A 20,439-nucleotide genomic window follows, 5' to 3' on the forward strand; every position below is an offset into this window, starting at 1 on the left:
CTCTGCCTTTGAAACAGCATTTGCCATTCTCTCATTGAGGATTATTTTCCCGTTGTCTTTCACACCCTGTGAATCCTCTGGCAGCCGGTGGTGTGATTTTGAGAGGTCTTCTGCAATCGTGTCTGTTCAGGTCTTACATCTTACGTCGTTTTACCTTTCTTTGTCTGCGCACTGCACTGCCTGTCAGATTCTCCTCCCTTTTTTCCTGGGTGTTTGGCTTCAACTAGACGTTTCAAACACATGAATTTATTTTTGGTCTCATAATTTTAATTTTTTTCTTTTTTTAAAAAAAAAGAAAATAATCTATCCTTACTTTGAAGTCCAGAGAGGCTGTCCTAGGGTGACTTGAAGCTTATCGATCAAAGCCACACCTAGAGCTCTGGCTGCAAATTCACTGATAACCACTTTGGTGCATGAGCACAGCATGCTCTTCCACAAATCCTGTGAACAGGTAGGCTTTAGTCCCTTCAGACATTGTTTTGTTTGTTCTCTTACCGTCCTTGCCCATACCCACCTGCCTGATGCAATGTTCTTGGGAGTGGGGACAGTATTCTTCATCTTTTGTCTTTCTAAAGGTGCACTGAGAAGGGTGAGAAGCTCCTTGCTGCAGGTTGTAAAGTCCCGTTGAGCTGCTAGCCGTATGGTGGGAACTTTTCTTAAGATGTTTGGTGGCACGTGTGCCTGGGCATGTCACCTACAGAGCCCTCTGACTGCAGACCTGTGCTGAGCTGGCTTCTTTCAGGGTGAAATCCTGCCGGAATGTTGGATTTTTAAGGGAACCTTTTCTTAAGACTGCACGATGCTAAGGAATATTGCAAGTGTAAAAAGAAATCACGAGTAGCTGTGAAAATGCTGATCAGGTGTCCCTGGCAGGCTCCGCTATTAACATGCAAATGAACATTTATTACATTAAAAAGTAGCTGGACCGTGCAAGGGTCTTGCCAGCGCTGGAGTCTGGTGGGTACCTGCGTCACGGTGCGGAGCAAGCGGGAGACCCTGTGTGCTTTCCCCACTTCCCAGTGCAGGGAGAGGCTGAACTGACACTTGGGCTTCTCAGCCCCTCGCTGCGAGAGAAATACCCGGGTGGAGAGGCCAAGCGCCGAGGGGGGGGTGGATGTGGATATTTCCCTGCTGCACTATAAATGGAGTTCCCTCTAGGTCAGGCGTGTATCACCAGTGCTAAATTTACTTTACAATATTCCTGAGGTGGGGAGATATGTGAGTCAGGTCTATAAAAGCAGGCACTGCTTATGTAAAGAAATACAGCTTAGGAAGGAGGAGGCAGGGGGTGCTCAGCCTGCAGCAGCGACCGGTCCTGGGGTACGTCCGCCCTCGGAACACGTGGGTCTTCGTGGTCAGGGGGCATCTGCACCATCAGGTTCTGTCTGTACCTTACAGCAGGACCGAGGGATCTGCTGGCCAGCCCTTCCTCTGTTTCCATACATTTCAGGAAATGTAAATAACTTTCAAGCCTGTGCTCTGGCTTAGATGAAGGGTGGTTGTTTTTGGTTTTTTTTTAAAAAAAAAAAAAGGACAAACATTTTGAGGGATGATAATTCTTGTAATACTTCAGGGAGACGTCAGCTTGAGTTGTGCCCGGTGCCTCTGGGTGGGGAAAGGAGGGATGCTCCTGTGGGGATTTTGGTAGTCAGATCTTTTTCATCTTTTGGGGTACATAAATCTGTTTGTCCTTGGGAAATCCGAGGCTGCTGGAGGCAGCTGTGACTTTGCCAGCAGAGTGTGACCATACCCTTTGCCGTGGCAGAGGGGTGGACCTTGGCCATCCTGCACCATCACCAGCCTCCTCAGCTCTAACCGCAGGCACAGCTACATCTCGGGGGAATGAACTTCTCCCACGCTTCCTCAGAAAAAGATGTTCCTTAACTCAGCAGCTGAGTCCCTTTTGCCAGCGTGGTGCTGCTGGAGCCCTTTGGAGGCGAGTGCTGGGCTGGGAGCTCGGCGGGGGGCTGAGCCCAGCCATCCCCCGGGCAGGGAACCAAACGGCTCCTAACTCATGTGTTGGGCACTTCAGCTTCTACCCACTGTACATTTTGCAATCGAAAGTCAAGGTTAAGATAGAGCATCACTTTAAAGCTCTAAAGATACCAAGTCTTATCAACATTCCTTTAATTTTATTATGGTTTGCTGTGTACCTAGGCCAGTAAGGAATTACAGTGCGGTGGGTCAGGTGCTGTTCTGTTTTTTTCACCCACCTGCAAGCAATGGAGTGATCTGTTTGCATTGATCCTTGCTGGGAAGGCGTATAAAATACAGGTTTGATGAAATCGGACCTGAGACCAAATAATGGGAAGAAAATGCTTTAGAATCTGCAGCCTATAATTAAACATTTCCAAGAGGCAGCGAGATACAGCGAGCTCAGCAGAAGGAGGCATTTTGCTGGGAAGACTTCCTGTCTTTGCTTTGTTTCATGCTGTGTGCTATTAAAGCAAACAACTTCAGAAGCTTCAGAAGCATTCGGCAGCTCTTCACCAAGAATAGCATCTAACATTACAGCTAAGCTGGAAACAATGAGGGCCATCAGGTTTTTGGTTTGCTTGCTTTTGTTTTTCTTAGCAAATAAACTAGGTAGCTTAGCTCATGCAGAAATCCCCATCACTCTATTCTAGGTATTCTAGATGTTGCAAGATGGGAGTTTTCACCTTCTGAAGGATTCAGCAGGAAGGACCATAAGGGAAAAGTCCTCATTTAGAGCAGTGCCTTAATCTGCTGGTGCAATTCATGCTTACCGGTGCAAGCCAGGCTCTCCTGCTTTTCACTTGTGTCAGTCCGAACCACCCTACAAACTGTATCGGATATGTCTTTCCTGATTTAAAAAAAAAACCACGAGTTTGAGATGTGATAGAAACGTCTACCTTGTGCCACATGGGATCAGCTAGAGCTCTGATGAAATGTCTGGCTGTGTAGATGTGGGAGCCTTGGCTGTGTCGCTCTGTGTTTGCAGGGCAGCAGTGACAGCTTTGAACTGGAGGCAACGTGCAGAGTTGTGCTGCAAAAAAAAGGCTTCGTCTGTAAAGGGGCAGGCTGGTTCTGGGGAGGAAAATAGCAAGACGGAGGCTTTCAGCACCCTTGCAAAGACAGACTCAGTTTTTCTCTGCTCTTTTACTGGAGCCTACCAGGAGTGTGTTTGTTGAACTACTTCAGATTTTGAAGATGTCCACCATACGTCATCTTTTAATCTCTACAGCTAAGAGCCCATCCTGCAAGTAGGGAGAAGTTTGGGGTGCAATCTGTTCTGGTTTTGGCCCAGCATCAGGCTTACAAGCCCCTTGCATCTCTGTGGAGCGGGATGAGCTGTACCAGAGCTGGGCACGTTCGTGTGCTGCTCATCACAAGGTTTTGCTGCTGCAGTTCCGCAGCCCTGAGCTTCCCCACTACGGCTGCACGATGCTGCTGCCTGTGTGGCTGCGGTGGCTGCAGCAGCCCAGGGCTCTGGCTCTGGCACCTCACAAACACCTTGCCAAGATGCTGCCCATGGCTTTGAGGGTACCAGAGGAAACCCTTAGCTGCTCGCTCTTCAACAGCAGCCAGTGTTAGGAGTGAGAGAGAAAATGGAAACGTGTTCCGTGTGCTTTTAATTTGTAGCTCCTGTCTGGAGCAAAATGATGGAAACCAGTTGAAGAACTGGTAACCAACTTTTCATCCTTGACTTAAACCCCAAAGCTCATGCAAATACATTGCAAAGACAAACATTAAGAGGTGAACAGAGAGCCTATAGCATTTAATAGAAAACATATGCAACATGGAAATGGGATGTAAACCTCTTGCTGTTCCTTTGCAAATCTATTATACATGAGCCCATCAGAGCAGCGTATTAATAAAACAGGAGCCCAAAGCACTTGGCACTCCCATCTCTTTAGCGAAACATCAGAAGTGAGGCTATCGGCTCCAGTCTTGGAAGTCTGAAACTTGCATCTGCCCAGCTGCTTTGGTGAAATGATGGAGATGCTCCAAGGGGAATCTCACCACTAAAGGGATATCGCTCCATGGTGTGGATGTTTTTAGGTAAGATTCTCCTCCTCCTTGACAAAACTGTTGTTCTTTCTTGCTCAGCCTTCTTGCCTGCTGAATTCTTTAAGCAATACGTGAAGAGGGCCAAAGATGGCTTAAAGCAACCTCAGACATCATGTGCTGAGATGCAAATTGCATCTGTTCCTCGAAAGCTCTCCGGGACCACTCTGTCCCAGGCTTTTGTTATGCATGGGTACCACCAACACAGCCATGAGCCCCTTTGCTTTGCTGAACAGTGGAAAGTAAGTTACACTGGATTTTCTTAACATCCACATGTTGCTTCTCCATCAGGACAAATAAAGGTGGCTCTTTGGACCTCCCCTGTGTTCTCAATTGTGATGCCCAGGGCCCTGGTGCAGACAGTAACGCCTCTTGCCCTTCTGGGTGAGCAGAGGCAGCAAGGGGATGCTGCTGCTGGAAAACATGGGCTTCATACACGGTCCAGCCTTGGCATGAGACGGGAGTAGGTGTAGTGTGGTGTGAGGTTGGACCTGCGTGGCTGTGAGTAAGTGTTCATGGCTGGTGGCTCTTAGAGGATTGAGCAGCACATCTCCTAGCCCTAGCATGGGAAACTGAACATCTAGAACACTGATTTAAGTACTGTTACAAAGGGAGGGTATTTAGGAGTAAGAGCCAGCAGATCTAGCTAAAACTTGCTGTTTCAGAAGCAACGGGGAATGGATGCACCAAAGAAATATGCTTTGTTAAAAGCACACCGGCAAGCTGCAGAGCCAGGTGAGGGGTGGGTAGAGCCGCGGGAGGGAAGGGCCGTGGGATAAACACGAAGGCTGAGCTTGTTGCTGGTGTTTGGGGCTGCGGAGCCGCTCTGTGGCACTGGGAGCCCGGGCAGCGAGGTACTGGTGCTGTGCTGCCTGAGCCAGAGGAAACCTTGGGGACAGATCCAGTACTGAGGCAAGTCCCAGCTTCCAGGGGCTGGGCTTTGTGTTGTGGGTGACGGCAGAACTAGAACTAATTACTGTTCCTTTGATTGTTTTCTGAGATGCACATGAGGATAACAGATCTGTTTGCCATAAGTTCACGAACACTTAATCTGCATCCTCTCTGGCTTTCAGTACCTGGCAGAGGTTTCCTATTTGTTGATTTTTCACCACCCAAAACCCCCTACAGCTTGCATCCTCCAGAAAAGAGAAGAGGTGTTTATCGTAACGCTGCTTATGGAAACAACAGGTAGACCAAAGCTTTGCTCCGTCGCGTCAGAGGCCAAGGGATCTGGGTTTGCAACACAGAGGTGCTTTTGACCAGTCCGTTCGCCCTGCTGCCTTGCCAACACAGGTGTAGCTGTCTTCTAAATGTGACCACAAGCAGCTCAGTCTGGTTCATCACGGTGTTTGCTGCCAAGTTCTGGCCCAGCGGGCTCCATCGGGTGAGCTGCCCCCAGGGAGCGGAGCCCCGCACCGCCCGGGTGCTGCGGCAGTGCCGGTGGCTCAGCGCTGCCAACATTGCAGAGAATTTACATCTTTTTACCATCATAGGCGTGGATGCGAGTGGAAGCGCTGTGCTCGATACCAGCTCTGGGTCCATAAAGCTTAATTTTTGATCCTGGCGGTGGCACCCACCTCCCGTGTGCATGCTTCCTGGGTGCTGCCTTGCCAGGAGAGGGAAGGAGTCATCCTCGGGAAGCTGCAAGACCGTGTTACCTCCAGTAAGTCCTACCCCGAGGTGGAGTCTGGACAGCTTGAGTGTATTGCTACAGAGAGCTGTGTAAGACAACTAATTAGTCTCAGATATGGCAAGTCTTCTCTCCAAGCCGAGCTGAGTTGGAAGTTGCGTTGCCATTCATTCCCGGAGGATGCCAGAGAAGCGCAGCGAGAGGAGGGTGTTAGGATTCAGCTGAATGAAGTGGTTGTGCACTTCAGCTTCAGTAAGGATCAGTAGCTTTGACTGACTGGCATGCAGTTACACAGAAATAAACTCTGGTAGGCACCCAAGGTGTGTGTTATACACGGCCAACAGCCTTCCAGTCTGGTTGGAAAAACTTCTCCTGGGAAAATTTTCAAGCCTTGGCTTAAGAAACTTTAAAAAGGACTGGCTTCCCAGGAGCTGCTTGCCTTTAGGTTTTTTGAGCGGAGACCAAACGTTGCTGTGCATTCTTGAAATCTGTGGGTTTGATGGATAGTTTTTGGTTTTGAGCAGATTTGGAATTTGTTCTCTTGCACTTGGTTGTGCACCGTAGTATCGAACTGCGGCGGCAGGGCCAGCCATAAGAAGCAGTTCCCAGGAACTGCTCCCCATCCCATCCTGGTGCGCTGCAAGCAAGGAGGATTTCTCCTCCTTCCCATGGCATGGCCAGCTGGAGACCCCCCGCCATAGCTGTGCTTCCCGGGGGGCTCAGTGCCGCTTGTCTCTGCGGCACAAAGCTGATCTGTCGGACCTTTCTCTGCTCTGACTTGCACTGTTTTTTCTTCTGCCTTTTGTTTATATGTATTATTTGCAACCCGCTGCACCCAAAACACCAGCTGATCTACCTGCCCTTGTGTGAAGCAGTAGTTAAATGAGTAGTTCAAATATTTTTTTCTCATTTAGACAGAAGAAACAAGTTCAGCTTTGACCATGCATGTTACATTTTAATTTTTTTCTCATGCCAAGAAATACAAAGAAAGTATATAAGATATACTATAATCATCCTGCAGAAAAAGAAACATTTATCAGCAAAGAGAAGCACCCAGCTGCAATTCCTGATGCGTTCATGCTGTGTGGGAAACGTGGCTCTTCCAGTTTGGCTTCAAAGCAGGAGGAGCCGGTGCATGGACGGTGGTTGCAGCGAGGGGAGGATAGACCCTGCACGTCCCCAGAGGATTGTGTCCTGGGCACCATCTATCGAGGGCACCTGCCCTGAAGTGGTGGCAGGGTTGCCTTGGTGAATCCTGCTGCACACGTTCCCTTTCTGATATTTCTAACGCTGGACGGTTATTTATAGGTTTGAATTTATCTACCTACTGGTGTCAGCAAATGCTTTACAAATACTCCCACTCTGAAAAGGCTGCTTCGCCCCCCACCCTTGGCTTGTGTCCAAGCATGGGAGTGTTCAGTCCAAACCTGTCTTTGCCAAAATTAAAGGATGTAAACTGAAAGAAAAAGGACGTTAAATCTGGAATTATTTCAGCTTGACTGTGCAGCCCTGGCTGTGGTTCTGTGATAAGTAACAAAGCGATAGGGCAAGGTTGGGGGTATCAAGAGGGAGGGAAAAAAGAGAAAAAGTCATGGGACCAGCCCAGTGGGTGCATTTCTGCAGCCTCTCCCTGGACTCAGACCAAATGGAAAGAGAGTTTTCATTTTATGTAAAAGGCAGGATCCGTTCCCCTTGTCTACATGGAGAAGTCTGGATTTGGAAAGGTAACTACTGCACTGTATGTGCTGGGGTCTGCAGGCAGCCCCAGTCAGAGGCTTAGAGCAGCACATTCCCTACCCCTCAAAAAACCCTTTCAGTGAAGTGCAGCAATGACGTTTCATTGCCAACAAGACCTGTACCCGATTAAAGGAAAAGCAGAGGGTAGAAGGGAAGAACGTGTGAGACTCGCAGGTTGCTCTCGGGATGGCAATACTGAGGGGAAAGCACGCTGGGCTGGCAAAGATGGGGAGAGGAGGGTAGATCAGAGCGGAGTGAAATACTGACCAGAAGAAGCAAACCCACTGTTAACACAGCAAACTCTGAACTGACATCTTTTCTCACTTTCTTTCCTCCCTCTGTGTTCAGATCCCTTCGGTCTCCTCCACAGGCACCTGGGCGGGCAGCACCCAGCACGTGGCCCTGAGCCCCGTTCTGCGGTCGCATCCTGCGAGGTGCTGGTGTGGAACCGAGCGAGCTGGCTGGCTCGGTGGCAGCAGCTCACTTGTTCAGCTTAAGCCTTTGATCTAATGCTGCTTGTACCCAGCGAGGGCTCTGCTGTGCCACCCGGCAGAGCCCGGCGCTCCCCCAGACCCTGGGGAGAGGAGCCCAGGGACACCAGTGCCAGAAGGCGCCATCAGCCACACGCTCTGCTCGGCGGCTCTTTCCCGAGCGATGCTCACCGGGTATTTATATCCCACCAGGACCTCACACTTGTCGTTCGTAACTCCTACTTCAACTTACATTTAGAGACGTTTCCCACCTTCTCCATCTCTTCAGCAAGCTATCCTCCTACCAGCTCAACTTTGCTGTCAGGTAAGGCTGGGCTGCCACTGCACCGCTCAGATCCCTCGCCTCTCCTGCACCGGGGGGTAGAAGTTGGCCAGACCCTGAGGATTTCGTGACTTGTTATAGTTGCAAGCACAGAAAACGTGACTCTGATGCATGTGCTTAGAGGAGGCTGCAGCAGGTAGCAAAGAGCTGTGACATAAGTAACGGGGCTTGTTCATGGGGATAGAGAGGGAAAGTTGTTCCATGACATAGTTTTTGTGATCGCCCTCCTGTGTGCTAAAAACAAAGTGAAGGAGAGGATGTGCCTGGATGGGGAAAAAAGGTGGTTGCACTTAGGCGAATGCTAAACCAGTGGAAAAATCACGAGGGATGCTGCTGTTCCCCAGATGTGGAGGAGGAACCGTGCCTGCTGGTGGCCTCAGATGAAGTTCTGCCGGGATTTACCTCCTGGTAACACAGTCGCAGGTGAGGTGTGTGTCAGGGGTTGGGGGCTCAGCAACGTCCTCCTTCCCCATCCAAGCTAATGCACCTGGAAAAGCCAAACAGGCAGCTGAGCTGGGATAAAGCCGTGTGTGATGTGGAGAGCCAGGATCTAGTGGCAAAACGTTTGCAAAACATCAGGCTGCACAGCGTGCAGGGAAGTTGGGAGAGAAGAGCGAGAAGCCACTTCCCAGATAACCCAGATAAAAAAATCCTTTTTCTAGCACTGGAGAGCCAGGTTACAAGGAGAGAAAATATTTTGTCAGGCATGACTGTAGAGGCTTTCCCCTGGATTTAAATGCAGCATAAGAAAAAAAAAAAATCAAAGCTGTATTCAAAAGCGTGGTACAATTTTATCTAATCAGAAAGATTTGGAAATGAATTTAGGTGTCTTCATTTTTTATTATACTTAATAGTGAGATGAGGAGCAGTTGCCTCAGCAGCCCGAGGCTGCTGCCTTCTCCTGCGTTCTGGTACCTCTACTGCTCTGGGACTGCCGGCACTGCTGGCAAGGACCATTGGAGCAGCCTTGCAAAGCCCCCTTGTTCCAATGACTGCAGGCATCCCAGGCCATTTGGATGTGTAGTGTGTGTCTGCCTAGATCCCTTTGGAAAAATCAGATTCAAAGGAAACCTGTATTCATAGGTGGTTCTATTAAAGAGGAGAAAGAAAACCAGGTTTCTGTTGGGGGCTGCACGGTGCGTGTGACTCGGAGTAACTTTGCTCTCCGTGCAATTAGAGCAGCGTAATGCTAACCCAGGGGTGGCAGGGTTTGATCCTTTAAATGTGGTAAAGCACTTTAGATAAAAGGCTTTATATAATGATAAAAGAGCATTTAAATTCTTACTTAATAAATACTTGGCGCTCTCAAGTACTACAATGCCTTGCGGTAGTTTTCCCTGAATGCCGGCTCTTCCAGCCCAAGGAGGAGCTTGCTCAGCTCTTACCATAAGCTGAATTTTGGCAGCTTGGAGAGCAAAGGGCAGAAGATGCACAGACGGGCAGTGCTGCCCTTGTGTATCCCAGAAAAAATAACACGTTTTCCAGCAAGCAGCTTTTCAGGTTCAAGCATTAAAGAAGGAATTGTTTGGGGGATTTGATGGGATTTCATCAACCGTCAGATAAGAGTTTGAAACTCCCAGGAGGGTTTCTGGAGAGCTGGGGATGAGGAGCTGTGGTGCTGGCAGGCAGGCTGGCGGTGGTGCGGGTAGGAGCTCACACCCAGCAGTGCTCGGTGGCCCCTGTTTGCTGAAGCTCATAAAAAACGAGTTGCAAAAGAAAGGTCACGAATTTGGTCCAGTTTTGAAGCCAATAGTTTGTAATAAAGCACTGGCCAAGAGGTGGATGGGAATGGAACCCAGGAAAGTGCTGTAGTGATGTGCTATGGCCCTCAGCCCCTGGAATCCTTTTTAATGTAGAGAAAAATCTTAAGAGCATCTACGGGATTTTGTCTTTCTTACCCCCTGGCTTCAAATGATGTCTAGCAAAAGAAAACACTTTAAAGAGGAGCAATGAAACAGGTGACAAGAATTCTCACAGTGATGCCCATGGCTTTGCACCTTAGTTACCGCTGAGTTACTGCAGCATGGATTTACAATGACCCCACGCGTGCACGTGCCCACTCACACGGTCCGGAGAAATTAGTGCCGAGCCATTTCCACGCTGTGGAGATTCTTAGGGTGTGCAGCAGATTCTCCATGTAGACAAGCCCTCAGATGCATTAGATTTGGTCTAAGGTTTGGGTTTTGTTTTTTTTCAGGAGATTGATGGTCGGGAGCAGGAGTGCCCTGAATCACCTTGGTTCTCAGCGCAGTCCCGATTTCTGGAGTGCAACTCTTGGTCATGTACTTGTGCCCGCAAAGTTTGGGTAAATTTTGGTAAAAGAGAGGCTCAGCTAGTACGGAGCAAATAGATATGGCCAGAAGTCATCTACAAAGCCTGAATAAAATAATAGGCAATGAAACTTTGCATAGTCTGGGTGGCCGGGTAGAAGACCAGCCCCAGTAACAATCCGCAGTGAGGACAGGGTGAGGGGGAAGGAGGAATGGGGCTGAACGGATGCTCAAGGGAGTGTGTCGCATTTGGATCCCACGGGAAACAGCCAAGGGAGCTGTGCGGTGTGGAAGACGTGGCGGGGCACAGGGTACCTATAGGCTGATCAGGAGGAGCAAGGTCTATTTCCTTGTTATGTTAAATACAAAACATTAAAAAATAATACTACTCGTGGAACTGACCCCAGCCAGCTCTGGGGATGCTGGAGATTTTCAGAGATGCAGAAGAGCGTGTGAGGGAAGCGGGGTCTTAAACTTCTCCATGCCTCTGAAAATCTCCTGGCAGGCCCCAAGCTGAAGCCCAGAAGGGCTGGGGAGATGAGCACTGACAGCGATGGGGTCACGCAGAAGCTTTTGTGTGATGAAGGTGATGTGAGGTGTGTGTAAGCGGGTAGAATGGGCTCTCCGTGCCTTGGTACCGCTGCTACAGATCAACCAGGCTCTTGTCTCAGCGCCATGAGTATTAACCTCGCTTTGGGTGCACAGAGAGAGAAACAGGCGGGTTCACAGAGAAAGCGTTATTTTTCCTTCCATTAAAAACCCCACCATGGAATCGGGGTGAGGAGGAGCCTGGGGTTCTCATGCAGCAACATCCTGCCCTGCCAGCTCTGAGATCTGCCCTAAGTGATAAAAGAGCTCATAGGAACAGACATGGAGAACATTCCCAAAGGCATGCAAATGGTCATTGTCTCTTTTTTTTTTTTTCATCAAAAATACAAAAGCACCCACCACATCCTCCAGCTTTTGCGGCTGCATTTTGTTCGAAGCAGAGCCGTGGTCCTGCTGCAGCTCTGCTCTCCCTCCTCCTCCATGGAACAGCTCTCAGCTCCTGATGGCAGTTTGAGCTTTGTTTTTGTTTTGTTTTTTGTTTGTTTTTTGTTTGTTTTTTTGTAGAGACAGAGAATCTGATGATTTAAAAACCAACAACCCCCCAAAAATTCAGTGACTTGTGCCAAAATTCTTAGGAGGGTTCCTCAAAATGTCCTGTTCTTGCCTTAATATTTTCTTTTAAAATAAGCTTCGTTCTTGAAACTCTCTCCTTCTCTTGCACTTTAGTTGTCTCCCCGCTCCGTGAGTTTTGCTGGAGGGGAATGAGGTAGTGGATTTCCCCCTTCTCCTCTCCGCTTGGCGTCTGATGTCCTTTCCCATTCCTTCTTGCGATGTTTTTTTAGCCCATCACTTGTACCAACTCATTTCCAAGAGGTGGTGAAGTAGAAGCATGCGTTCCTTCGGACGGCGCTCCAGAGCAGGCTGTCCAGGGCTGCCCACCTACACTGTGACAATTTTTTGTTGCAAGGCTGAAAGTAAAAACCCCAAAAGGAAAGTTGTCTTCCTCCTCTTCGAGGTATTTGCATGCTAAAACGTCTTCTAGGAAACTGTAAAACAAAGAGAGTCTTAGGGCAGCTTCTGGTAGTCACAGATGTTTCCCTTATGCTCTTGGTTTGGGTTTTGTGTGTTTCTGAGGTTCCCATTTGCCCAAGCTGCGCGCTGGTTTGGCAGGTGGGTTTGTGTTTGGGGACTTCCCCAAATATTTTGGGCTTGCATTTCTGGGCAGGGTGGTTTGTGTCCTGAAACCCTTCCGTTTTTACCCCACTACGCTCTTCTAAACCCACCACAGCCTTTGCCAGGGGGACCTGGCGTGGTCACCACTGCACTACGGGACAGTGCAGGGAGGACTTTCCAGTCTGGCCGTTTGAACCGTGTGTGTTGCTCCTGCAGGGAGCCCATGCTCCAAGGTGTTTTGCACATGTGTGTGCAGCTGTGCAGCTGCAGCTGATGATGCAGCCTAGACCACACAGGCGCTTAGTGCCCTACCACTGCGGTTGGGGTGGGAATGGAGCACCACCTGCCCCAGGGGGGTGGTGGAGGGTGGGCAGGGTTGTCCTGTACACTAGGCTGGAGCCAGGTGAGGTTCCTGCTCTATCTAGGCTGGGGAAAAGAGAAGGAGATGTTACCTCTGATGCCAAGTGAAATGTAGAGCACGATGATGATGGTCCCCAGGATAATGGAGACGATGCTGAGCAGCCTGGCCATGCGTCCCAGTCGCCGGGCTCCGTCCATGTCCCCTTGCTGCCCACTGTTCCTCGACTGTGGGGAAACACAGAAAGCGGCTCTTAAGAATGACCACAGCCCTGGGGCACCTCTCTGGCTGTAGCCCCAGAATGCGAGCTGCTGCGTCATCGAGCACTACATCTCCCACCCTGGGCTCTCGCAGGGTGGCACACAAACACCCTCGGTGAGCCCACTGCTTCCGCAGCCTGGGGTCCTGCTAACATGATGTGCCTGGAGAAGCCCACTCAGATGCTGTCTGCTTGCCCTGGGTAGGAGCTGGCCTGGCTCGAGTCTGTCTTTGTTGAAGTAACTAAGAAATAGTCCCGGCATGGGACAGGAGGCACCACATGGCCCCAGCCAGCTGCAACCCCTCTCTGATTCTTTCATGGAAAACCCTGAAATTCTGGACTTCAGCCCCCAGAGCAGCTCACTTCTAGGGAGCCGCATCCCCCAGGGGCACTGCTGCCCTTCTGCAGCTCACGTACAGGAAAAGCATCCTGCCCCTGCCTCCCGCTGCAAATGTCTGTATTGAGAAGCCATGTATATTGTGAGTTTAACCATCACCGACAAACTGGGAAATAATAATAAAAAAAAAGCAGTGACATTTCCAAGCAGCATGTAGCCTCTTGGCTGGCTGTTGGAGCTGAGTGTGAGCGTGAGAGGAACGGGCTTTGATAAAGTGGGCAGGGACTGCTGGCTTTCAGCTTGTGATGGGATGTGCTGTGGTGCCTCTGCATTACCCTCGGTTCCTGCATCGATGGGTTGTGTTCACCATCCCTGTTCTCACATGTACTTCTCCTACAGCGAATTCCTGCTCTTGTGTGTGCTGTAGGGAGGGAAGGAACAGTCCATATAGCTTCTTTATTCACCTTCTAGTTTCATTGGATTTCCCCTGCTGCTCTATTGATTTCTTTGAGCAGCTCAGTGAAAGCTTTCCTCTGCTCTGTAACTAAAAAAAAGTGCTCCCTGGCTGTGACAGGGCTGAGGAATGGGACTGGAAAGGCACTAGTAGGTGCCTGGAAATTATTGTGTGTGGACTCATTAAGGGATGAAGAGAGATCCCCAAGAGTTGAAGCTAGAACAGGAGTTGCCTGGCGCTGATGTTGGTGGGCACCAGCATCTTAACGGGAGGCTCTTGGTGGGGTAAATTGCGGTGGTCCTTGTCTTTGGGAACAAGGGGAAGCCCCGGGTGGATGGAGAACACAGCTAGGAGGTTCCCTTGGAAGGTTTGGTTTTTGCTCGGCAGAGATCCAGACCTGGGAGGCATCTTGAGGGGGTTAGTGAAGCATCCCCAGGGTCTGCCCACCAGTGCTGCCCACCACAAGGGACTGGATGGGTTGAGCAGGATTTGGGCTCACACCCAAAGTGGAAAAATGTAAGACTGGATGAGCATGGGCTCACCAAGACCTTGCCTAGCACCTGACGGGGTGGTGAGGGTGCTGCTGTGGCCTGACTCCTCTGAGCTTCAGTGCCACCTCTCTTAGTGCCCTGTGCTCAGCAGCACCGCTGACCCACCAGGCAGCAGAAACCTCCACCGATGCCCACACAAACCGTGCCTGAAGACCGAGCACAGCTCCTCAGAAAAACTACAATACACAGATGCATCGTAAACTTTCCGAGGAAGTGATTCAGTAAGGACTGATCTTGTTTCTTGTTCTTGTGATGGGTAATCATTTGGTTCCCAAGTGAAAAAATACCGAAAGTAAGAATTCCTGGGGAGGGAGAAGCATTCCTGCTGAGAGAGGAACCCATGGTGCTCCCCAGCCTGCCGGCACGAGCGTGCTGGGCTTCCTGCACTTGGCGGAGGGAGGACCTAGCACTTAGCAGAAGGGCAGCTGTGCAGTACCATGGCGAGGTTATTACAGTGAAATTACTCACCGTGCGTCAGCATTTGCTGCGTGTGCGGTGGAGAGGCTGGAGCCCCTCCATCAGCAAACAGGAGCTCCCTGCTCAGGAAGAGGCAGACGGGCTGTGACTGGCACGGCTCTCCAGACCGAAAAGCCTTCCCAAATTCATGCAGCGTCCTTCTGCCTCCCATGAAACCCATTGGGAAGGGGGTTTGGAGGGGGGGGGAAATTGGATAAGGGGTTTTAAATTCCATTGGTAACATTTTCACTTGGTTGGGAAGGCTTGGAGTGGGGGGAAAGAGAAATAGGGTAGGCTGGGGGGAGGAGGAAGCCCAGGGCACAGGTCTGCCACCTTGATCGAGTGGAGGAGTCAGGCAACACCCCCCCCCTCGGCTTCACTGGGAACAGGGTTTTGTAGATGCTTTAACTGCCTTGAAGCGCTTCCTCTTTCTTTAGAGATGCTTTTAAGCATTTAATGTTTTTACATGGGTTAAAGGCTTCTCCCCCTGCCCCATCATCTCCAGCCATGCTGCCTTCGCCAAACTGGGTCCCAGGAGAAGAGGGAGATGTGGGGCAGGCTGTGGGGCTGGCAGCTCCCCATAGCTCTATGCTGTGTGCTGGCTCCCCCCTTTGAAGCACGGCTGCTAAAAGTGGGGAAACTCCAAGTTAAACAAGAAATATGCTAGTGAAAAAGACTTAAAGGTAGAGGTATACTAAAACGATCCTACTTCCCTTTCAAAAAAATGTGTATCTCAGAAATAACTGCGCTGGAAAGGGTCCCCTGTCAAATTTTTTAAAAAAATAATAAAATCAGGAGTCAGGAGGCCTAGCACAGTTCCAGCACTAACCGTGAAACATCACTGAGCATTCAAACAAATAAATACTTCATGTTCCTACTCCATTTCCCATTAATTTTGCTTTAATACCACTACCCTCTTGGCAGCACCATGACTAAAAAGGTCCCCAGCTCCAGCCCAGGCTGTGCGCTGGCTGCTGCTCCGTAGTGCTTGGGTAGGTAACGTGCAGCTTTGAAGGTTTCCATGTACTCCTTTTGATTTGCATCACCATGTAAATAACACAGCAAAGCCTCAAACATGCGACTGCTCCCATTGCCTGGCTGTGAATGTCCAGCTCCGCTTGCGCGTCACCCTGTGTAACAACATCCCCACTGCTGCCACCGAGGGACTGCAAAACCCGGTTCGTCCTGGTCTCAACAGCACGTGTGACAGACCGTATCTACAAGCGATGGGATGCAGCCAAGAGCCTCTTTTTTCATTACACAACAGGAGTTTGTAATGAAATAATGACAAAATGAAGCCTCACGGGCTGGTGGCAAGAGATGGGAAGGATGCGGTAGCCCCATGATTGACAAGATCCCTGCCCTGCTCACTGACAGCTTCCAACATTTGGGATTAATTTTTTTTTAAGTTCCAGTTTTTGTAACACATGTAACATTTTTGCAGGGTGTGGGTTAGATTGCAATGAAATATGCAGTTTTAGCCGTCTTCTAGGGAAAATATATAGGCTAACGAAGTCGGTATATTTATCACTACAGCTTCTGGAAGTGTTTACTGCTCATTTATCCTGAACAATTATGAAAATTGCATCAGCATTGGCATGGGATGTTTAGCAAGCATTTGTTACTGTACATATATTATTCATCGGCGTGGAACGGTTTGATTATAGCTCTCTAGTATCACTAATCCTGTGTTTCGCTTTCCACATAAAAACATTAACATCTTGTTTATTAATCAAGACTTGCTGATGAAGAATATCTCCAAAAGGCTTGAGGGCTACAGGGGCAGAGTCACTGTGTGTGTGCCAGGGGACTCCCTATTACAGTGGAGTATTAGCAAATCTGAAGGACCCTGGAAATGGGGCTGGAAGAGGAGGCTGTTCCACGGCACCCACGGGGCCAGGTAAGTCTGGGTGATTCAAAAGAATTGTTGATCTATCATGTTTTCAAATTGCCATCTAAGTTACTGATCAGAAGGTTTTTTTTCCCCTTAACAGATCACCTAGGTTGCCTTGTTGCAAATGAAGGCAATTACTTTTTTGTGCTAGCCCCAGGGACGGAGAAGATGAATCGTCACCTCCTCTTCCCCGCAGTCTTTCCCGATTTATGAACTGGCTTTGGATGCACTCTGCTGCCTTCCACAGTTACTCAGGATAAATCATTAATCCTCCACACTTGCATTTTGTTGAAGAATCCACAGTTACTCAGGATAAATCATTAATCCTCCACGCTTGCATTTTGTTGAAGAAAACATTCCAAGAGAGGTACAAGTCAACATCAGACTTGGATAGATGACTGTGCCCTTTAAAATTAGTAGGGGTAGTTTAACTTCTCCCCCATCTTTTGGGAATGACAGCACTTACTCCGGACACCAAGTGCTGTGCAGAATTGCCCTTGATGTTACTACATGCTGGTTCTGGCTGGATTTACCCCTCTTTTTCACTTCATTTGCTCGGAGTTCTGTACACTGGTAAGTGGCCTGTCTGCTTCTTCCCCCGATGTGGCTGCACTTTGATAGGAAGGGGAAGGGATCTGAGAACAGCAATGCAGCCTGTGTGTGTGTGTGTGTGTGGTACCTAGCCCTGCCCTGCCCTCCTCTGAGATGGGTCCCAGGGGGCTGCCCTTGTGTACGGCAGCCCTGCTCTCTGGCTCGGGGAGGGACCCCAACCCCTTAGTGCAGCCAGGACCTTGCTTGGCCAACAAAACACATCCAAGGGTCAGTGGAGGAGCCTCCAGGTAACTCGTTTCCACAAGAGCAGCATTATCAGGAACAGACTGGGGGCTAGAACAGATTTTTTTTTTTTCCACTTCTGGCCATAGGCCCTGCTGGGATCTGAGATCAGCTTTTGAAAAATGATTTATGAGACACTAAACCCAAAAGCATTCATTTGCTTTTCTCTCTGGTTGCTGCTTATTACCCAGAAAAAAGCTTTCATGTGCAAAAAGCATTGACTTAGGAAAGAAAAATACAATTGCAGAGCTAAAGGAATGTCAGCACATTGTGGGAAGGTCCCCCTGCCCCCTCCCCCCCCCCCCCAGGCACCAGACATTGCAAGAACCTGCTTCCTGCTCAGATTTGTCCATGATCAGCTGCTCCTGGGTTTTATTCTGTGGGGAGACCTATGCCTTGGGAGCCTTGGGAGTCACTGGGAACTAAATTCCTCCCTGGTGTAAGCAGGTGAAACATCAGCTGATGCCCCCGGAGCTGTTCCTGCTGGCAGGGAGACCCAGCCAGATGTTTCCTGGCTCCCTGGGGACAGCACGGAGCAAGGATTGCTCCTCATCCTGCTCCGCTGGCGCTGTGCGGGGATCCCTGGATGGCAGGTGTGTGTGTAGGGGGGGTGATGGTATAAGCATGGTCAGGACTAGAAAGGGCATTAATAAATTAAGCATCCCATGGGAGAGGGAGTGCAAGGATGACTGTGAAGGGGCCATGGGATGCACACTGACTACTAATGTGCCGTGTGTGCTAGAAACCTTGTCCTGGAGAACAAGCTCATCCAAGTGTGCCTTCTGCCTCAGTGGCCAGAGGGGGCTGGGGCTGGGCATCCCCTTCCCCAGGGCTGGGTGGGCACTGGGCAGTGCTGTCAAGGGCTTTGGAAGCATAGGGCAACCAAATAGTCTTATTGCCTTGTTGGTCCTGCTTCCCTTTGGGTTTAACACAGTAAATACACCCCCACACCTGGCTGTCTAACAGTATTAACTGACTCCTGCTCTCTTTTTACTGTTTACTCTTCTACTCCATGGGGCTTATTTGGCCCAAGGCACATCCCCTGGATGCTCCATCCGCTGGAGGCTCTAACTCCTGCAAGGGAGAGTGTGAGAATCTATTTTGCATGAAGGCTAATGTGGTTGGAAAATCCCCGTGAGAGACCTTGTTTATTACCATGGATATGCAATACCCAGCTGCTTTCCCTCTCATTGCAGTGCAAAGCCAAACAAGGCTGGCTGGCTTCCCCGTATGCTGCCTAAACAGGCTCTGCCACACAACTGTACTACGCAGATGACAGCTGGCACTGGCAGAAATGATGATTCCTCCTCAAAATGGAAACTGGTCTCTCTAGAGAGCTTTCTGTGGCAACCACCAGCGTCTGTCTTCAAGTTGTTGGCGGTTTTGGGGGAAGTGCTGGCTGCAGGTGCCCCTCAGTGTATTTCTTTGTGGTAAGCAGGTCATTGCTTTCCCTGAGCTGATTTTCAAAGAGAAGATCTGCCGCTGTTGCAAATCAAGAGGATGGAAGATGCCCGGGGGCTGTGGAGCAGTGGGGAATGGTGATGGGTAAGGGGCTGGATGTCCTTGTGGGGCTGTGCTGCCTGAGCCACCTGTACCCCAGATGGGTGAGGGGCCGGCTGGCTGCAATTCTCCCCTGCTCTGGTCTTGGTGTGTTTGCCGAAGTGTGCGAGATGTTTAATGGGGAAAATTGCTTCTTCAGGGTGACTGAAAGAGCTGCAGGGCAGCCTGTCCCTTGGAAGTGTCCGAGAACAGGACCCGGGCTCCAGCCAGGGGCTCCCCAGGGCGGCAGGGCTGGGATTGGCTCTAGGAGGTGCAGAGGGAGATCCCTTGTCCTTGCTTCGCCTCGCAGCTCCTTCCCGGGAAGCTCGGCGAGTCGCTCCGGGTGGCTGCCTGGCGGCAGGGACCAGGCTTCCCGGAGCCACCGGGCTTCCCGGAGCCCTGTCCTGGGTGCACCGGGATCCCAGCCCCAAATCCCGGGCAGCCCGCTCCATCTCCATCCCGCCACCTCCCCGCGAGCTGCACCGGGCTCGGGCTCCGGTCGCTGCCCGGACCCCGATCGCAGCGTCTTGCGGGGAGCCGAGCGGGGGGCACTGCCTGGCCGGGCCCCCCGCGCTCCCGGCTGCGCGGCGGCAGCTGTGCGGCCCCCCCCGGGCCGCCACCCCCGCCCCCCGGCCGCTCCCGCCTCGCCCGCTCCCGCCGCGCCCCCCGCCCGGCCGGTGCAGCACCGCGGACAGCTCCGGGAGGCCCCGCTCCAGCCGTCGATGGGCGGCGGCGGCGGGGGGAGCCCGGAGGAACCGGGGGGAACCGGGGGGTACCGGGTGCACGGCGGGTCCCGCACTCACCATGATGGAGAAGACGAGGGCCACGACGTTGATGGGCCAGACGGGGCAGAAGCAGGAGAAGATGGCGAGCACCAGGTAGTCCCGCGGGCGGCCCTGCTCCGGTGCCGCCGTACTGGTGGCCGTGGAGGAGGCTCTGCCCAGGCTGAGCCGCGACGGCGACAGCGGGGCCGCCTCCAGGTGCCCCACCGACACCGACTTGTAGGCGAGCCCGTGCCCGTTGCGCTCCGCCTCGCCAGGCAAGGCGGCCGTGAAGGATTTGGAGCCGCGGAGGCCCTTCTCCTCCCGGCCCTCGGTCGCCGCCAGCAGCTTCTCGGTCTCCTGGAAGCGGGTGGGCAGCGCCGTGCCCGAGCCCGAGCCCGAGCCCGAGCCCCCGGGCGCGGAGCCGCTGCTCGCCATGGCCCGGCGGAGCGGGCTCCGAGAGCGCCCCGCCGCCGCCGCTCTGCGCCCGGGGCCCACCGCCCCGCGGGAGGCCGTGCCGGAGGAGGGGCCAGCCCGGCTCGGCCCCCGGGGCAGGATCGGGGCCACGGACCGCCCCCGGGGTGTCCCCGTTCCCCCCCGCCCGCCCCCGGGCCGCGCTCAGCCCCCGCCCGGCGCGGTGCAGGCGGGGCCGCTGCCCCCGGGGTTGCTGGCAGGGATGCGCTGGGGAAGCCGGGGTGTCCCCTGTCACCTCCAGCCCGGGGCTCTCTCCCGCCCCACCGACCCCCCCGCTCTTCCCGGGGGTCCCCCGGGCTCTGCTGAAGCGGCACGGGAGAG

At 51.7% G+C, this 20,439-nt stretch overlaps 1 protein-coding gene across 1 annotated transcript; it reads right to left on the bottom strand.

Moving 5' to 3' along the window:
* Nucleotides 1–1,499: 1,499 nt before the first annotated feature.
* TRARG1 (trafficking regulator of GLUT4 (SLC2A4) 1) lies at nucleotides 1,500–20,159 on the bottom strand. Its single transcript, XM_055795673.1, has 3 exons — nucleotides 19,687–20,159; nucleotides 12,654–12,786; nucleotides 1,500–12,074 (listed from the first exon to the last, which is right to left on the bottom strand). Exons 1-3 carry the CDS (start codon nucleotides 20,080–20,082, stop codon nucleotides 12,067–12,069), a joined length of 537 nt encoding a protein of 178 aa, XP_055651648.1. The 5' UTR covers nucleotides 20,083–20,159; the 3' UTR covers nucleotides 1,500–12,066.
* Between the last annotated feature and the right edge of the window lie 280 nt (nucleotides 20,160–20,439).

The sequence above is a fragment of the Falco peregrinus genome, chromosome 2, assembly GCF_023634155.1.
Source record: "Falco peregrinus isolate bFalPer1 chromosome 2, bFalPer1.pri, whole genome shotgun sequence".
In the NCBI taxonomy this organism is placed as follows: Eukaryota; Metazoa; Chordata; class Aves; order Falconiformes; family Falconidae; genus Falco; species Falco peregrinus.

Coding starts and splice junctions, on each gene's coding strand:
- TRARG1 (XM_055795673.1), bottom strand. CDS start 20,082: ATGGCGAGCAGCGGCTCCGCGCCCGGGGGCTCGGGCTCGGGCTCGGGC. Junction 12,787..19,686: donor CCCTCGTCTTCTCCATCATG/GTGAGTGCGGGA, acceptor GTTTCCCCACAG/TCGAGGAACAGTGGGCAGCA.